At 47.7% G+C, this 20,168-nt stretch overlaps 1 protein-coding gene across 1 annotated transcript in view; it reads left to right on the top strand.

Annotated features, from left to right (window-relative positions):
- LOC115477109 (interferon-induced very large GTPase 1-like) overlaps positions 1-20,168 on the top strand; it is a 150,691-nt gene that overhangs the window by 70,845 nt on the left and 59,678 nt on the right. Inside the window, exons 8-12 of the mRNA XM_030213723.1 lie at positions 14-92; positions 1,155-1,216; positions 1,390-1,494; positions 14,287-14,406; positions 17,961-18,189. Of these exons, the coding sequence (XP_030069583.1) occupies positions 14-92; positions 1,155-1,216; positions 1,390-1,494; positions 14,287-14,406; positions 17,961-18,189 (595 nt within the window). The remainder of the gene's footprint in view (positions 1-13; positions 93-1,154; positions 1,217-1,389; positions 1,495-14,286; positions 14,407-17,960; positions 18,190-20,168) is intronic.

The following is a 20,168-nucleotide window of genomic DNA, read 5'->3' on the forward strand; positions in this document are numbered from 1 at the left end:
TTTTCTGTTTTAGCTGCCGAGAGCTATCGTCAATGTGGTACATGTATTCTGGATGGAAGGTCTCCGGAAGATTGATGATGGATCACCCGGCTGTCAGTTTCAAAAGTAATCCTCTCTGCATTTTCCTATTATTGTAACCCTTCTTGTTAGCTAAAGGGCAATGGCACTGAACACAGCTTTGTTCTAATGGGCCATGACACATTACTTCCCTGAATTTCCGCCCGTTCTGCCTCGCCTCACCCCATGCCTGGAATAAACTCCCTGAGCCCATACGCCAGGCCCCCTCCCTGCCCATCTTCAAAGCCTTGCTAAAAGCCCATCTCTTCAATGTCGCCTTCGGCACCTAACCACCATACCTCTATTCAGGAAATCTAGACTGCTCCAACTCGACATTTCGCCCATTAGATTGTAAGGTCTTTTGAGCAGGGACTGTCCTTTTTGTTAAACTGTACAGTGCTGCGTAACCCTAGTAGCGCTCTAGAAATGTTAAGTAGTAGTAGTAGACACCACCAGACAAGAAGGTTGAGCCTGAGTCTTTTGGGATACTGCTGTTGGACCAAGTGGCAGTCAGTTTGCTACCCTACAGCCTGTATAACCTTTCATCTCTTCAAAACGCCCACAAAACTGCTATTTTCTTTTTGGAATATTTGATTAAGATCCTAATAAAAATTTATATTACAGAAAAAGTAACGGAAAGATGTGTAGCAGGGGCCCGATGTAGGAAAGGTGTAGTAGTGAAGGAGGTGGGCACCTGGTGGAGAATTAACTTTCAGACAACCAGGTGGGGTTCATACTTTCCACAGAAACGGAACACAAATAGAAATTGGGTGGAAAGGAACCAGTATCAAGTGATCAGTCACCACTTCAAGGTTTCTTTTGGAGCATCTAACCTTGAAGTGGTGACTGATCACTTGAAACTGGTTCTTTTCCACCCAGTTTCTGTTTGTGGAGAATTAACTTTACCACAACCTCACTTTGTATTTGTTCAAACCGCTATTGGCGATCGCCTCTACGGTACTATGTAAGCCACATTGAGCCTGCAAATAGGTGGGGAAATGTGGGATACAAATGTAACAAATAAATAAATAAAAATCCTTAGCTTGGAACGGTACACAACTCTTAATCTCGTTGCAGGCAATTTTGTTCCTGTTTAGTCAGCCCAACAGATGGTTCTGCTGAGTTGAAGGAGCTGCTGGACCAAAATGCCATGTTTCAGGTAGGACTAACGCCAAATGATAAGGAAACCTACAAGATCCACAAGAAAAAGGAAAAATAAGCCATGCCTTCACTCATTCCACCACCAGCCTCTGCTTACCAAAACTCAACAATAATCTGACCTTCACAAACATCGGGGCAAATCTTTATTTTTGTTCTCGGACCTCTTTGCAGATAAAGCTAGAGGAGCTGATTAGCTCGGGCAGGTATGACAAGAAGAACAACTTTGCAGTGGTGTTGCAACCATTCCTGAAGAAAGCTCAGCCCCCAAAGCACAGTGTGAGTATTAAAGAGCCACGTGTATCTACTGGGCCAGGGATGCTTTCTTTCTGCCAGAGCATGAGAGTATCATTGTACTTTAAAGACAAATGCAACCCCTCCTTGGTTACAGTCAGTATTGAGTGAGGCCCACCAGGGGCATAGCCACGGGTGGGCCTGGATGGGCCTGGGCCCACCCAGCAATGGTACAACTCAGCCAACGAAAAAGCGCGAGTTCAGCTTTCCCTCCCAGCCACCCCCGTCGCGTCGCAGGTTTTGTTCCCTCCCAGCCGGCTTGCTCCCTCCCCTGTCATCGGTCATCCCCGTCAGTGGTGTTAGCTTCGCTGAGTCGCTCGGCACCAGGACCATCCGCACGCTGCTATGACTGCTTCCTCTGCGCTGGCCCCGCCTCTTCAGAAAGAAGAGTATCGGAAAAGGTGAGGCCGGCTGGAAGGAAGCAGTTGTGTAGCGGCAGCGTGCGGCGGCTCCGTTGCAGATGTCCGGTGGGGATGGAAGGAGAGGTAGGGCGTGCGGCACGCCGGCGGGTGTTTGGAGGTGGGAGAGAACAACGATGATGGCGAAAAGGTGCAGCTGCAGCATGTCAGTCAGCGGGTGGCTGGGGGGAGAGAGGAAAAAGGTGCAGCATGCTGGCAGGTGGCTTGAGAGGTCAAGGAGAGAGGGAGAGATAGGAGCACTGTTGGGGTAAGGGAGTGAGACAGGGTAGTGCTAGGTGGGGTGGAGGAATGGAGAGATGCTGCAAGGGGAAAGAGAGGGTGAATTGTTGGATATGGGTGGGGTGGGATGGGGAGAGGGAGGGAAAGGCTGCAGAGCGGTAAAGGACCAGAGAGAGAAAAAAAAGTGTTGGACTTGGAAGTGGAAGGAAAGGAGGGAGAGAGAGATGAGAGGGGAAATGTTGAACATGGCATTGAGGTGAGGGGAAGGAAGGATGGAGAAATGCTGTGGGGGGGGGGGGGGGGGGAGAGATGTTAGACCAGGGGCTGAAGGCAGGGAGAGGGAGAAAAGTTGGACATGAAGGTAGAGGAGAGAAAAGGAGAGATGCACAAGCGGGGGAGGGTAGAAAGAAGGAAGATGGATCCAGGGACAGAAGATGGACAATGGATGGTAGGGAAGAGAAAGGGGAAAATGCTGAACAATGGGGGAGGGGAGAGATATGGGACAGGAAGATGCTGGTGGTGGGAGGTAAAAGGGATAGGGAGATATCAGGCTAGAAGGTGAGGATGGGAGAAAGAGGGAGCAGATGCTGGGCTGGAAGGGTGGAGGGAGGGAGACACTGGGAATGGTGGAAAGCATGGGGGAGAGGCCCAGGGAGTGGAGATGGCAAGGAAATAAATGAGAGAACAGTGATTACAGGGGTAGAAATATGGTAATGGTGCGTAGATTGAAGATGGAAAGGGATGATAGGCTGGGAAGGAGAGAGATGGGGAATGGGAGAGCTAGTGGGTGAAAGGAGATGGAAATGTGATATCTGAAAAGTAAAAATAAGGAAAAAATTTAGAAAGAGGACGAAATTTGAGTGTACAGAGGCAGAAAAGAAAGAAAGGAAAGAGCTAAAATGGAAGGATCAATATTTCAGAGGTAGGTGTAGTGAGGAAATGAAATGGCAGGAGAAAAAAGAAAAATGGACAGCCGCTTGAAGAATTAGCAGAAGACAGACAGAAATTGGAACCAACATGATGGAAAAATAAAATGTCCAGACAATAAAGGTAGAAAAATCATTTTATTTTGAATGTTTTAAATGGAATGTTAGCTTTGGAAAATGTGCATAGTGGATGTCTTTTTATTGTGTGTAGAAAAGGAAATTGCCTTTTGGGGGGTTTTTTCTCCAGTGTTGCAGTGCATGCTGAGGGTTCCCAGTTCAATTTTGTCTACATATTTTTATTTCTAATTTGTGATCCCTTGTTCTGTAATTTGTGAGGGTCTGTCAGTGTGACTGTAATGGCAGGTGAAGAGATTGGAGAGGAGAGGGAATTGGGGGAGGGGCTTCTTTATTCTGCCCTGATCACCAGCATGGTTAACAGTAGCCCTGACCCTTGCTGTGGCTAGTGGGAATCCCCAAGCCCTGCCAGCTGGGGATCTGTTCCGGGACTGGCCGGAGCTGCCTTCCGCTGAGCATGGCAGATGGGGGCAGCATCCTGGAGCCACTGACAGCTAAGCACGTATGGGGTGCTGGCATCAGTGGCTCGAGGAGTTGCTACTGCCTGCTGGGCTTGGCAGGGAGGAGTTCTGGCCATCTCTGGTGGAGGTCCCCAGCTGACGGAGATTGGGGATCCTCACCAGCTAAAGTATTTATATTCCGAGTTGGGAAGTGCTGGGGGAGAGAGAAAATTTTGTGCCCACCCACTTTGTGCTCAGGCCCACCCAAAATTGGTTGTCTGGCTACGCCACTGAGGCCCACACTAACTTTCAGGGACTGAGTCTTACCTTTACTGCCACTATTCTCTCAGTCCCTGCTGTGGATTTGCTGTTTGGGGGAAAGATTTTACTTCTGTGCTCAAGTGCTAGGATGTATGAATCTGACCAGAGTGATTTAAATAAATTCACAGGGATGTCGTCTTGATGTTCCAGTAGGACTTTACTGAAATATTGATAGTGATAAACAGAAAAGCAGCAGCTGGTTTAGTCTTAGTTACAACCAATTGAATAAGCAGAAACTTGAGAAAAGCAAGATCTGTGTCTGATCCCTTGAGAGGTAAATCAGTCTCTGAGCAAATCCAATCTCCTTTGCTGGTTCTAGAGGTCCTCCTTAGCATTCTCTGCCTCCTTGGGAATGTCCTCCTCATACTTTGGAGCTACTGTTTGCTCTAACGAGCTTTCCACTTCCTCCTCTTCACCAGCTTTCGTTTGGTTGAGTTTCTTTTAGGGAGGCTCCGTTTCTCTGTCTCTTTTCTCTGAGGGATCCCTTAGGTAACCAAATATTTCTCCTAGCTTCTCTACCTTTATGGCACATAAGTATCTCTCAATACGACTTCCTAGAGGTTTATTCAGACTCCTCCTTGTCACGTTTTCATAACAGGAACTAGGTTTGTGAGCCCTTGGACCACTGCCGAGGAGCGGTAGGCAAAACCACCCCACACCGGACACTAGGCAGAACAGGACTGGAACCCCGGACTGGAGTTGCAGCAGAGGCAAACAAGCAGGAATAAGCAGAGCAGGCACACTTAAACTTCACCTGCACTTGGCCGCTTTTCACCAGGAGTTGAGCCCCTGGCTGCAGGTGGCCGGCAGCAGGACTTACTGGGCAAGGCTGGACTGGATACCCAGTAGGCTGAACCAGGACTGAGGGTCAGAGGGGAAAGGAACAAACCGGGACAGCAGGGCAAGGAAGGGATAAACTAAAGGACAGGACTGGAAGCTGCAAGCAGCCACTAAAACAGGGAACAAATACTGGCAGAGAGGACTGGAAGCTGCGGAACAGCCAGTAAAGACACAAACAGACAAGGACTAGCCACAAAACTACAACCCAGAGACAAGACCAGAGAACAAGCAACAATTAATCTAAACTACACACAGACTAACTAGAACAGAAAAGAATCTCAGGCAAGAATCAATACAATAAAACCAGACTAGGCAGACATTGCACACAGTACACCGACAAACCTCAGGGCCTTAGGCGATGCAAAGGCAAGGCAGAGAGCTGAGGCTCAGCTGCAGCAATCACCAGGCAACTACGGGTGCTGTGTAGGTTCAAACAAAACAAGCAAGTCTGGCAGCCCGGAAGATCCGGACCGGACTGGGCTGAAGTCTGGAACGGGAAACAGCACACAGACAATCCAATGCAGCCACCAGGTCTGGCCACCAGGGGGCGAGATAACTGAGAGCCTGAAACCAGGGCACGACCGTGACATCCTTCCCTAATAAATAGCTAAGAGGAACTTTTTGTCCCATGAAGTGATTCTCCTTTCACTGGAATTTGATCCTTTCAGAGTTAAAGTTCAGATCAAGTAAATGTGTCAGCAAAGTAACTGGACTTTGCTTGATTCACTAACTAGTTGTAGAGTTCCAAAAATTTACAGTGTAGAAAAAATGGCCAGAGAGACCAGGCTAGTGAGCCAGCGTTCTGTACCTCTAACTCAAAAGTATCCACTCTGAGAGACAGGGAAGAGATCCCGTCACAAACAAAATGTCCTTACTCTAGAGGTCTCTGGATAGCACTAAATCAGGAAAATACCATGGCAACAGGCGCCAAAGGGGTGTGTCCTCCATTAAATCTTCTCCAGAGTTAAACACTGCTAGTAAGGCAACCAGTGGACACCTTACGTATGTAGAGGGCATATGGATTCTATTAGAAATGGTTTGGCAGTGATTTCTATTGCCACTACTTGAGTGGTGTGTGAACCTTTGGCTTGGAAAGTTCTTCCAGCTTCTAGAACCAGTGCTAACCCTCCTGCCTCAGTGACAGCAGTAGGAGGAGACATCCCTTTGGAGAGGACCTGAGGAACTATAAATGCCAAGCCCACAGGGTGGTATTTGCCTAGTCACCTCACCATTAAGTAAAGGGGGGAGCATGTGACTGACTAACAGTGCCAGTGCACAAGGGGGGAGAGGGGAGAAGAGACCCTGCCAAGTTGCTGCACTGATTTCCAAAGGGGTTTAGAACAGGGACCAGACCACCAATGCTGCTTTCTCGGGAGAGATAAGGAGAGGAGCAGTGGAAACCATCTATCCAGGGGAAGCATCAGGACAGAGAACCCACTATTGAATCCCAGTGGGGAATGGACTACTGGACCTAGAGGCACCCCAGCCAGTCAGGTGTTCAGGATGTCCACAATGAATATCCATGAGACACAAACCTGCCAAGTCTCCCACTTTGGTGGGCCATCTCCTGCTGAGCCACTGCTACCACCTCGCCACTGCTACTGCTTCTCTCAATGAGCAGCAGCGACAACAAACCAAGAAGCAGGCGGAGTAGAAAAGTAGCCTAATGGTTAGAGCATCAGGCTGACAACCAGGGAAGACCAGTTCAAATCCCACTGCTGTTCGGGCGTGTGCTGTCAGCTCTGTTGGTCCTCTGCCTCTTCTGACGTCAATTCCTGTTCTGGGCCAGAAGTCCAGCAGCAAGTGCCTGAACACTATGGCCCCGCATCTGCTTCTTCATGATTTGCTCCTACTGCTCATTGGAAGAAGCAGCAGCAGAACAGACACCAGATGGAGGGGGAAGGGAGGAGAGAGAGAGGTAGGAGATGCTGAATGGAAAGGGGAGGAGAAATGATGGATAGAAGAAGAGATGCTGGATGGGAGAGGGGGAGAGGAAGAAGAGACATGCTTAATGGAAAAGGGGTAGAGAGAGAAAAGATGCTGGGTAGAAAGATGGGGAGAGAGAGAGGGAGACGCTAACTGGAAGGATGGAGAGAAAAAGAGGGGAGACTGGATGGATGGAAGGATGGACAGAAAGAGGGGAGATGCTGGATAGAAGGGAGAAAGGGAGAGAGCTAGATGGAAGGATAGGAAAAGAAAAAGTGGAGACACTGGATGGAGGGAGAGAAAGAAGGGAGACACTGGAAGGATGGGGAGAGGGATGGAAGGATGGGTAGAAAGAATATGCTGGATGGAGGAAGGGGAGAAAGAGGGAGCATGCGATGAAACTACAGTGTTGTAAATTTAAAACAAATCGGAGAAAAGTTTTCTTCACCCAACGTGTAATTAAACTCTGGAATTCGTTGCTGGAGAAAGTGGTGAAGGCGGTTAGCTTAGCAGAGTTTAAAAAGGGGTTGGACGGTTTCCTAAAGGACAAGTCCATAAACCGCTACTAAATGGACTTGGGAAAACTCCACAATTCCAGGAATAACATGTATAGAATGTTTGTACGTTTGGGAAGCTTGCCAGGTGCCCTTGGCCTGGATTGGCCGCTGTCGTGAACAGGATGCTGGGCTCGATGGACCCTTGGTTTTTTCCCAGTATGGCATTACTTATGTACTTATGTAATGCAAGAATTTATCTAATAATATTTCAAGACTCGCCACCTTGCAACAAGGTTTCACCCAGAGCACTCAAATTCCTGGTAGGAGCAGTGAGTAGAGGACAGGACTTAATGATGCCTCCTCAAGCATCTGAGTCTCAGAATTGTTCCCTTTGTTCTGAATCTGATGTTCAATCCTTGCTACATAAGAATCCTACAGGCTTTGAAGGGTAGAGGCCTGGATTACCCCAACACCTTACTTTTCCCCACTCATCTTTCTACTGTCTAAAAACACAAGTCAAACTCATATCCCCAAGATGATAAAAAAGGGGGGGGGGGGGGAAATATCTTCAATTTCAACAGAGTCTGACCAGGCTTCCTCAGTCAGCTCCAAAGGGGAAATCCCTTTTGGCCACGCCCCTTCAGGCACTCATCCATGGCATGCAGCTAACTTTTGCATCCACTAGGTGCAAATTGATGACAATGCCTGCAGTTCCTCAGCTGAGGTCAGTGGCAGCTATCACCCTCAATCCTTTCTGGCAGTGTTTCACTTCCTTTTGCCTCCAGAGGAAGGGAGGTAACTGAATTTCGGGGGGGGGGGGGGGGGGAGGGGGTTCTGGCATGAATATGGCCCTCTACCAGCAGATGGAGCCAGAGGAACAGTAGGGGGAATCCTGATGTTGGTTTGGTGCAAAGGATGTTTTGGGGGTGGGAGAGGGTACAGCTTGAGGTGCAGGACATGCACCACCCTATTGCCACTGGGTTGTTGTTGGCCTTGCTCTGTGCATTGCTGGAGGTTGTTTCTTCAGGTATGAGGCCTCTACTTTTCACATGGCTTTTTGTTCACCTTTTGGGGGTCTGCAAGGTCTAGTGCCTAGAGGTAGGTTGCATGCGGTGGTGGGGGGCTCCAGTTGGACCATGGTCACAAAGTGCAGACACTCTTTGTTTCGCCCCATTTGTCAGCATCTTTTTGGTGAATCAAGATTTGGCAATCTCCACTTATTGATTGAGACTTCTAGATTTTGTGACCATTGCAAGACCCCGGACACAGGTGACTTCACTGAAATACGGACTTTGTCAGATCTGAATAATAAAATAGTTGACACCTCCACCTTTGAAGGCTTCTTGTACTTTTTTGGTTTGTTGCTCTTTCAGGTGTGCTATGGATTCTCTGTTCTATAGTTTCAGCTTTTTTAAATAACCTTAGTCAATCTCCCACTTCATCTGGGACTTCTGGCCTTGCCCACCTTAAACAGCCCAATGGCAAGCCAAGCTGCCAGGAACTGCTGCCCCCTGCTTTCTCCCCCCTCCTCCACCCTTTCTTGCCTTCCCGCCTCTGCACAAATTCGCTGGTAAGGAAGGCCCCCATCCTTCACTTAATGGGCGCCCTCCAAATGGGCTCTCAGCCTAGGTAATTCTCCCTGGAGTGACCTAGGAAAGAAAGTGGACCACTATTGTTACAGTGCCTGAACTGAATATTTTCTGTGTTTCTTGGACGTTGACTGAAGGCTAAAAACTAGGAAAGGATGGTTCTCCGTAGACAAGCAGGGAAAATGCAGGCACACTTCAGTCCTCGTACTGATCCTGAGTGTCGGTGCTGTCCTCTAGCTATAGTAAGCTTTAGGCTTACTGGGCACGTACAGGAGTTCCTGCGTTTGGAGTGCTCCTCCCTCTCCCCTCAGTTGTTCACTAGCTGTAGTGATGAAGAGATAAGGGTATGGTGGGTGGGTAAGTGTGGCTGTATTCCCCTGCTCTCTATGGAGAACCCCTTTTACAGGTAAGCAACTTTGCTTTCTCCGTAGACAGCAGGGGAAATGCAGGCACACTTCATGGTGAGTCCCTAGCTGTTGCAGCAAAGGGTGGCGGTTACTGACAGATGTTTAGGATGCAAAGAGATTCTGAAGGATGTATTGCCCAAAGCACATATCCTGTGCAGAGTCATGGTCAACGCAGTAATGCTTAGTGAAGGAATACAGAGAGGACCAGGTAGCGGCACTGCAGATGTCCTGAAAAGGTGTGGCGCAAAGATTGGCCACCGAGCAGGCTGAACTCTGAGTCGGTGCATGGCCTGCCTTTTGGTAGCAAAAGGAAATGCAGTCTGAAATCCAAGTGGAGATGGTATGCTTAGAAGCAAGTTGGCCTGGTTTAGCAGGGTTGCAAGCAACAAAAAGCTGGGTGGACTGGCAGAGGGGAGCTGTATATCTGTGGGAAAAGGGTAGTGCTCTTCTATGGTCCAATGAGTGGAGAGCCTTGAGTGATGTGGGGGTGGAAAAATGGAAGAGAGCATGATAGATTGATGTGGAAGTCTGCAACCACCTTTGGGAGGAATTTAGGGTGTGTACTGAGCTGTACTCTGCTGTAGAAAAACTGCGTATAAGGGTAGCAGGTAACCAGGGCTTGCAGTTCACTAACTCAGCATGCTGAGGATATAGCTGTGAGGAAGATGGTTTTCCAGGTGAGGTGCTGGAGAGAGGCAACGCCCAGCAGTTCAAAAGGCTCCTGTATGAGCTCGGCCAAGATGATATTGAGGTCCCAAGGTAGAGGAGGGTCCCAGAGGGGAGGATGGAGGTTGGTAAGACCTCGGATGAAGCATACAGTAAGGGGATGTACAAGTGGACAGAGGTGGTCTTGAGACCTGAATCTGAGAGGAGGTAAGTGAGAAGATGGTGCACAGGGCATGTGGGATCCAGGTCTTGCAAGTGTGCCCAGTGTGTCCATTTAAACTGAGATGACCATCTAGTGGAGGGTCACCTGGTTGTGAGGAGAACTGATTTCATAGATTGAGATACTGGGATGTGGTTGAGGATGCTCCACTCAATTTCCAGATGGTGAGGGAGAAGCTGGTCAGCTTGAGGTGGGGGATCTGACCATGTTGTTGTATGCAAGGAATCAGGGATGCAGTGAGCAGATGCAGGAGGAGGGGAAATAAAATCTGTTGAGGCCAGTTCAGATCAATAAGGATAACTGTGGTGGAGTCTCAGATGACCTTCTGAAGAACCCTGGAAATTAGTGGGAATGACAGAAAGTTGTAGTCCAGGTGACTTGTCCAGAGAATGGAGAACACATCCCGAGCTATGGTGCGACTCACTGGGCACAGGGAGCAGAGGTAGGGGTACTTGGCATTGTCCAGTGATGCGAAGACATCTATGTGGGGGGTGCCCCAGTTGTGGAATAGTCTGTTGACTACTGCCCATTGAACAGACCACTCATGAGGGTCCAGTTTGCAACTGAGGGAGTCCTCTATAGAATTGGATTATCTTGGAATGTATATGGCCTGGAGGTTGGTGTGAAGGGTTATTGCAAAATGCGACAGACAGGAGGCCTCCTGGCAGAGACAAAGGGATCTGGTGCCCCCTTGTTTGTTGATGTAGAATATGGTGACCTGGTTGTCCGTCTGGATTAGAATCAGTTTGTGCTGTAACCGTGGTTGAAAAATCCGTACGGCATAGAAAATAGCTCATAACTCCAGATGATTGATGTGAAATTGTGTCTCACTGGGGGACCATAGGCTCTGCATCTCCCTGTGGCCCATGTGGGCATCTCAACCCTTTGTAGAGGTGTCAGTAGTGATGTTGCGGTGTGGCTGGGAAGGTGGGTGATGTTTGCCACCATTGCAAATTCTCTTTATGGAAAGTGGAAGTGGTATGAGGCTGGAGAGCGGTTGAGTGCACTAGTTCCAGTGCAGCTTGAGGTGCCATGCAGAGGCATGAGGAATTAGGAAGACAGTAGCTGCCATGTGTCTAAGTAGGCAGAGAATGTGATGTGCAGACATTTGTGGGATGAGCCAAAAATGGTTGCACAGAGCCACTATGGCATGCTGGTGCTGGGGTCGAAGGTAGGCACAGGCTGTGGTGGTGTCCTGAAGGGTTTCTTTGAAGGTGAGTGTATGCGCTGGAATGAGGGATGATTTTCGTAATTGATGATGAAGCCAAGAATCTGGAGGGTGGACAGAGTCTCCCAGATGGTGCAAAGTAAGCAGTCCCTGGAGGAGGCAGAGAGGAACTAATTATCGAGATATAAGAAGATGAAGTGGCTCTTCTTGCGTAAGTGTGCGACCACTACTGCAAGACATTTGGTGATGACTCGTGGTGTGGACAAGAGGCTGAAGGGCAGTACCCTGTATTGGAAATGCTGGTTGAGGAACTGAAACCAGAGGTACTGCCAAATGGTTGGGATGGATGGAGATGTGGGAGTAAGCATCCTTGAGGTCGAGGGCAAGCCAGCCAGTCACCCTGGTTGAGGAGGGTGGTAGCAAGGGAGATCATCTTGAACTTTTTGTGCTTGAGCCGCATGTTGAGTCCATGGAGGTTGAGAATGGGTCAAAGTCTCTTGTTCTTTCTGGGAATGAGGAAGAAGTTGGAGTAGAACCCCCTTGCCGCGCTGCAGCTCTGGAACCACCATTGGTCCGAGATGATGGCTTTGCTAAGCAAGAAGAAAATGGCTGTCTTCCCCCCCCCCCCCCCCCCACCCTCTCTCCTGACAGGCAACACATCAAAAGTTGTGAGTGGATTTCAGGGAGGGTAGCTGCGTCATCATAGATTGTTTCCGTTCCCTGGGCCTCTGCTTTGTAGAGTAGGGCTGCTGCTGGAGACGCTGTGGATTGGCCCTAGTATAGGGAGTGAAGCATCTACACGCGAAATACTGTTGAAAACATTGCTGATAGGAGTGGCGGTAGCTGGTGGAGGAGGACTTCCAATATTGTGCGTGATCCGGCTGATGAGCAGAGAGTTCACGTATGCTAGTGGAGTTGGGATATGGTATCCTTCACTTTTTCTCCAAAGAGGCTGTTCCCGAGGCAGGGAGCTTCGGCCAAACGATCATGGAGATCATCTCTGAGATCAGAGGCTTTGAGCCATGCTGTGCGGGCAGGGGTGTGCTGGTAAATTTTTAACAACGGGCTCTCTGTCCCGGCATAGCCGGCCCTGAAATTTTTTTTTTTTGGGGGGGGGGGGGAATACATGCCTCTCTCTCCCCTCCCTTGTGCGGGCACACTAGGCATACCTTTGCCTAGCCCCACCAGCCAGTAAATGGACTGCCACCATTCTCTGCTGCTTGTTTCTGGCTCTGAGCAGCATGATGGAACCTTCTTGCGCTTGCATGAAAAGTCTCAGCCTGATGCTCAGAGTCAGAAACAAGGAGCAGGGAGCAGCAGCAGTCTATTTACTTGACTGGTGGGGCCAGCATCACTGCCAGCAAAGTAAAAGTGAATTCAGGAGGGGGCCCAAGCCCACATTTTGGGAGTCAGTTGTTAAAGTAGCCACGGGGAGGCCTACTTTAACAACCGGCTCCCAAAATTCTTAAAAACTTAACAAACGGCTCTCGCGAGCCCGTGAGAGCCTGCTCCAGCACACCACTGTGTGCGGGTCAGTGACAATCCCCACTGCCACCATTTTGTTGTAAGATAGAATGCTGGAAATGGAGAGTCTGCAGCTGATAAGCTAAGATTTTTGAGGCTAACATGGTGCCCAAGTATAAGTTGCATCTTACAGAATCTAAAAGGCGGGGTTCACTTTAAAGTTATTGAAAAAGTTCCTGTAGAAAAATTCTTGAAAAGAGATGCAACTTTACAGATTCCCCCTTTACCTGTTTTGTTGGTATGTTTTGTCTGTATGCTTGCAGGTACAGTGCAGACTCAGCAGGTGGCAGCAGTGAGGCAAACATCTGCATAGTTAAAGTTGATGGTCTGATGAATATAGCAGAGTGTTACAAGTGCTTTTTAAATAAAAGGATCTTTATAACATTCAGAAAAATGTTATAAAAAGTACAAAAATCCAATTTAAAATCCATGCTATTAAAATGAATAAAAAATTCATTCCTATACAAAATGACAAAATAGAAAATCTCTGTTTTCTTTTGCCCTCTAACTTGTGATTTACATATTAAGTCGTGCCTTTTAGTATCCTATTTCTATTTTAAGTAACTCTGCTTGAAATATATGTGTTGGGTAGGTACAAATATCTCATCCCTTGCAGATAACTTCTGAAGCCCTATATCATTGATTACACTGAGAGGTGTCCCACCGCTTTGAAGAGATAAGGGAAAGGGAAATGGGACTTGATATACTGCCTTTCTGAGGTTTTTGCAACTACATTCAAAGCGGTTTACATATATTCAGGTACTTATTTTGTACCAGGGGCAATGGAGGGTTAAGTGACTCACCCAGAGTCACAAGGAGCTGCAGTGGGAATCAAACCCAGTTCCCCAGAATCAGAGTCCGCTGCACTAACCACTAGGCTACTCCTCCACTCCAAGCAGTTATATAGGGGGTCTTTTACAAAGGCACACTAGCATTTTTAGCGCACACTAATGATTAGTGCACAGTAAATGATCGGGAGGACCTCAGTGTCCTTGGCGGTGCGTGGAGGGTCATCCTATTTTTCAGATACTCAGGGCCATTTCCTTTCAGGGCCTTGAAGATGAAACAGAGAGTTTTAAATTTAGCCCTGTATTGTACTGGTAGACAACGAAGGTTTTGCAAAAATGGTGTGATATGGTGATGTCGCTGGCAACCTTCTATGAGTCTTGCTGCTGCATTCTGAATCAAGTGGAGCTGGTGCAGGCCCTTTGTAGTCAGACCATTGTATAGAGCATTTGCATTGCAGTAATCCAGTCTTGATGTTATTATGGCATGTAGAACTGGGATAAGATTTGCCTTCTCGATGTAAGGAGAGAAGCAGCGTAGCTATCGCAAATAGTAGAAGCAGCTCTTGAAGATTGCTTGGATTTGGGGAATCAATGTAAGTGTTGAATCTAACTATATTCCAAGGTTTCTGACTTGTGATTTGAGGGGGAGTTCATACTTCCCAAAAGGGATTTTGATGCTTTAACCTGCATGTCAATTAAAGGCAGTCTAGTAAATGCTAATAAAAGATAAAGGATTTCTTCCCTATTCACAGAGCAATCAAGGACACTACCACAGTGCAATAGGACATGCCAGATGCATGTTTGAAGGTGGGAAGATCCATGGTCAGGCTCTATCAGTACCTTCTGAGAAGGAGAAGCTACATCTCCCCAAGGTGAATATCTTGGTATTGGTCATGACCAAGAAGATGTCATTCTGGTGGAAGGGGGCACAGTCCGGTGCCGGACAGGGTATTTGAAGCTGAAGAGTCGGAAAAACTTATTGAAATATCTGTAAATCTGGAAGACGTAATTGAGCAGTTCTGCAAACTGAAGAGTAGCAAATCTCCTGGACCGGATGGTATTCACCCAAGGGTACTGATAGAACTAAAAAATGAGCTGGCAGAACTACTGTTATTGATTTGTAATTTATCCTTAAAATCAAGTGTAACGCCGATATTTTAAAAAGGTTCCAGAGGAGACCCGGGAAATTATAGACCGGTGAGTCTGACGTCGGTGCCAGGCAAAATGGTAGAGACTATTATCAAGAACAAAATTAAAGAGCACATTCAAAAGCATGGACTAATGGTACAAAGTCAACATGGATTTACTGAAGGGAAGTCTTGCCTCACCAATCTGCTGCATTTCTTTGAAGGGGTAAACAAACGTGGACAAAGGTGAGCCGGTTGATATTGTGTATCTAGATTTTCAGAAGGCGTTTGATAAGGTCCCTCATGAAAGACTACAGAGGAAATTAGAGGGACATGGGGTCTTACTGTGGATTAGAAACTGGTTGAAATATAGGAAACAGAGTAGGATTAAGGGATCAATATTCGCAATGGAGAAGGGTAGTTAGTGGGGTCCCTCAGGGATCAGTGCTTGGACCTCTGCTTTTTAACATATTCATAAATGACCTAGAGATGGGGGTAACTAGTGAGGTAATCAAATTTGCCGATGACACAAACAGGCTTATTTTCGAAAGTGATCGCCGGCCATTTCCCGACATAAATCGGGAGATGGCCGGCGATTTCTTAAAAGCGGCGAAATCCGGTATAATCGAAAGCGGCGTTTTTGACAGCATCACCGCTTTCCCATCGCTTCACCGGCGAAAGTTCAAGGGCGCGTGTCAGTAGCTTAGCAAAGGCAGGACTTGGGCAGGCATGGGCGTGGCTACCAGATGGCCGGCTTTCGCGGATAATGGAACAAAAAAAAGCGGCGTTAAGCAGTATTTCGCCAGGTATACTTGGTCCTTTTAGTTTCACGACCAAGCTTCAAAAAAGTGCCCCAACCCACCAGATGACCACCAGAAGGAATCGGGGATGACCTCCCCGTACTCCCCCAGTGGTCACCAACCCCCTCCCACCCTAAAAAACACAATTATAAACATATTTTGGCAGCTTCTATGCCAGCTTCAAATGCCGTACCCACCTCCATGACAGCACAATGTGTTCTATCCTCTGACAGCCTTTCCGTGGTTGTGATGTGGCTCTCTGGTGAGTGTGACACCTTTTCTGTTAGGTGCACTGCAGAGTCACATCAGCAATGCATTGTGGTGGGTGTAGGGTAGTGGGCTCTACTCCCATGGTGCTTTTCCCCCTGCTAACTGGGTCAGAGTGTGCCCAGTTTTGTTTCCGGTAATCCATGAGGTAGTGGCCATTTTTGTAAGCCAGTTTTAGATCCCACGTTAGAGAATTTAGTTATTACCTTGAATGTTGCTGAAAGAGGGCATTGTACACCATTCTGCCAGCTCTGACCTACTGCTAATCTCAGTACCAGGGAGACTCTTTGCCAGTGGGGCAGAACCTCTGATCTGCAGTTAATTGTGAGTAAACGTGCTTATTCAAATAAAGGACTTTTTCAAAGAGATTAGTCTTCAGGTGTCAACTGGTGTGCCAAGGTTATACAGCAGCAACAAGTCCTAGAGGCCTGCGTGTATGCAGGTCCCTGGAGCACTTTAGTGGGTACCACAGTCACTTAAGGCAGGCGGACCCATGCCCATTCCCCCCCTACCTGTAACACTTGTGCTGGTAATGGGAGCCCTCCAAAACCCACATGTAGTTGTCCCCTTCACCCTTAAGAGTTATGGTAGTGTTGTACATTTGTGGGTAGTGGGCTTGGGGGGGGGGTTGGGGGGCTCAGCACCCAAAGTAAGGGAGCTATGCATGTGGGAGCTTTTTCTGAAGTCCACCGCACTGACCCTTGGGTGCCCAGTTGGTGTCCTGGCATGTGAGGGGGACCAGTGCACTACAAATGCTGGCTCCTCCCACGACCAAATGCCTTGGATTTCGCCAGGTTTGAGATGGCCGGCATTTTTTTTTCCATTATCACTGAAAAACAAAACCGGCGATCTCAAACGTGGAGAAACTCTGGCATTTCGCCGGGCTAAACCGTATTATCGAAAGAAAAGATGGCTGGCCATCCTTTTCGATAATACGGTTACGGCCAGCTGTAGTGCCGCCACCACAATAGATCACTGGAGAACTATTTGGCCGGCGACGTTCGATTATGCCCCTGAAAGTTATTCAAAGTATTCAAATCGCGGGAAGATTGTGAAAAACTACAAGAGGACCTTACGAGACTGGGAGACTGGGCGTCTAAATGGCAGATGACATTTAATGTGAACAAGTGCAAAGTGATGCATGTGGGAAAGAGGAACCCAAACTATAACTATGTCATGCAAGGTTCAGCGTTGGGAGTCACGGACCGAAAAAGGGATCTAGGTGTCATCATTGATGATACGTTGAAAACTTCTGCTCAATGTGCTGCTGTGGCTAGGAAAGCAAATAGAATGTTGGGTATCATTAGGAAATGAATCGAAAACAAAAATAAAGATATTATTCTTCCATTGTATCGCTCCATGGTGCGACTGCACCTCAAGTATTGTGTTCAATTCTGGTCGCCGTATCTCAAAAAAAACATAGTGGAATTGGAAAATGTGCAGAGAAGGGCAACAAAGATGATACAGGGGATGGGACAACTTCCCTATCAGGATAGGCTGAAGAAGCTGGGGCTCTTGGAGAAAAGGCGGCTGAGGGAAGATATGATAGAGGTCTATAATGAGTGGAATGGAACGGGTCGATGTGGAGCATCTGTTTACGCTTTCCAAAAATACTAGGACAAGGGAGCATGCGATGAAGCTGCAGTGTGGTAAATTTAAAACGAATCAGAGGAAATCTTTCTTCACTCAACGCGTAGTTAAACTCTGGAATTCGCTGCCGGAAAAGGTGGTTAAGGCGGTTAAATTAGCGGACTTCAAAAAAGGGTTGGACGGCTTCCTGGAGGAAAAAGCCATAGAATGTTATTGAATGGACAAGGGAATAATACAGTATTTCTAGGATGGGCAGGACAAATTGCTTGTTCTTTTGGCCGCTGTCGGTGACAGGGTAATGGGCTCGATGGACCCTTGGTCTGTCCCAGCATGGTGATGCTTATGCACAGTACTCAAGGATCCGCAGAGCTGGTGGTTAGAAACACATTTGAAGCCGTAATTCCATGTGTCTGTGCTGGTCCTGCAAGCAGTGGTCTGTGGTAACTATGTAGCCCATGTCTGTTTCCATTGGATTCAACAGTTGCCAGAGGTATCCCTAGCAGGATCATCAGTGGGAGTCTCGGAGGCAGTATGCCTGAAGTCTGGCTCCACCTTTTTGGCTGATTCATTGTATGACTTAATCCGGCCATCAGCGAAGAATATGGCCACAGCAATGACAGTGTGCTGCCTGCTGTGGTTCAGACACTGGTCAGTGGATATGCCTCAAAGATGCATCTTGGTAAACTCCCCTTTAAGAGAAAGCTGGTGTTTGGAGAGGTCTTGCAGAAACTGGTGAAGGATCTTGGGAAACCCATAGTGCCAGTGATCATAGAGAATCAACCTGGAGGTGCTGATCACTTCCTGGCAGCAAGAAGATGCTTCAGAGAGGCACAGAGGTATCATCTGGGGAAGTCAACAGCTTTCCAGTGGAGTAGGTTTCTCCCCAGAGGACAGTCCTTTTCAGGCAGCCACAGAAAGAGCCTGGAAACTGACGTGGGAGGACACAGGAGATGCCTGTGGAGCACATTGAGAATTTGAGGGACTATTCTTCTGTCTCTAAGGTTAGTGGCTGCCTGCATTAGTTTTACTGGAGATGGACCCAGATCACCTCAGAGCAGTGGGTCCTCAAGCTTAGGAGTTGGTTTGCCCCTCTTTCCAATGTTTGCATGGAGTCCCCTTACTAGTCCGCCCCCCCCCCCCCAAAAAAAAGCAGCAGAGACTATTGTGTTTGGAGGTGGTCATTTCAGTCTCTTCAGCAGACTGTGGGTCAGTACGTTGTAGTTCCCAAAATGGAGGGCTCTTTCCACCCAGTAGTAGATTGAAGCAAGTCAACAAGGTTCTGAAGGCCTCACAGTTCTGAACAGAGAGCCTAATACCGATGACAGTGACAGTCCATCAGGGGAAGGCTTTTTGCCTTCTCTGGATCTCACAAAGGCTTATTTGCATATATCAATTCAGCCAGATCAGCAGAGTTTCCTAGACTTTGTGGTCCTGGGGCAGCATTTTCGGTTTTAGGCTGTCTTGTTTGGCCTACCCCTGACATCAAGGACTTTTTCCAAGGTGCTGGTACTGATGGTATTCGTGCTTCTGAAGAAGAGGGTGTTGGTACACCCCTATTTAAACAATTGATCGAATAAGTCAAAGTCCTACATAGAGATTAAGGTGGCCACAACCTAGATAGCATGATTCTTAAAAGAACTGTGTTGGGTTATTAACAGACCCAGATGTAGCATATTTATATGTATGCTTTGACACCCAAATGGGAAAGATGGTTCTGACTCAAGAGAGGATCCAAAAATTGCAGATCACAACCCTGTTCAAGATGTCAGAGCTGAGGGCTTAGGATTACCTTCAGGTCCATGGTGGTGGACCTTGATTTGGTAGTGCAGGCCAGGGCCTATATATAACCGTTGTGCTTCTGGGGGGAAAGCAAAGTCCAGTGTGGAGGTGCGCTGACAACCAGATATAAAGCCCTCACAAATACAGCTACACAAAGGTTGGAAGTAAAACAAAATACTTTATTTGCATGTACACGTAGGTGGAGCAGCCTTTACACTTCGCAGATTGAGGAGTAAGAACAGTAAGACTCTAGAGTTCAGATATTCCTTCAGTCCCATCCCTGGTAGGCTCCACAATCTCAATACTCGCTAGTCCTTGTCTTCCCAATTAACTCAGCCCAGGCCTAGCTCTGGACAGTTCTCATGGGTTAAAATCTCACAAGACAAGGAATAAATTAGTCTAGCTCTCATTCTTCTGTTACCTCATAGCCATTGTTCTATAAAAAGAGAGTACCAAAGAAATGGGAATGGGACTTATATATTGCCTTTCTGTGGTTTTTCCAACTACATTCAAAGTGGTACTTATTTGTACCTGGGGCAATGGAGGGTTCAGTGACTTGCCCAGAGTCACAAGGAGCTGCAGTGGGAACTGAACCCAGTTCCCCAGGATCAAAGTCCACTGCACTAACCACTAGGCTACTCCTCCACTAGCAACATTCCAACTAGAAGACTGCCCTCGCAGATCACCAATGTGGCCGCGCAGGCTTCTGTTTCTGTGAGTCTGACGTCCTGCACGTACGTGCAGGATGTCAGACTCACAGAAACAGAAGCCTGCGCGACCGTGTTGCTCATCTGCAAGGGCAGGCTTCTACATGGAATGTTGCTAGTGGAATAGCAACATTAACATTCCATGTAGAATCTCAAATAGTAGCAACAGAATCTCAATAGTAGCAACATTCCGTGTAGAATCTCAAATAGGGAAAGGGAAATGGGACTTGATATACTGCCTTCCTGAGGTTTTTGCAACTACATTCAAAGCAGTTTATGTATATTCAGGTACTTATTTTGTACCTGGGGCAACGGAGGGTTCAGTGACTTGCCCAGAGTCACAGGGAGCTGCAGTGGGAATCGA

Source organism: Microcaecilia unicolor, chromosome 9 (assembly GCF_901765095.1).
Source record: "Microcaecilia unicolor chromosome 9, aMicUni1.1, whole genome shotgun sequence".
Classification (NCBI taxonomy): domain Eukaryota; kingdom Metazoa; phylum Chordata; class Amphibia; order Gymnophiona; family Siphonopidae; genus Microcaecilia; species Microcaecilia unicolor.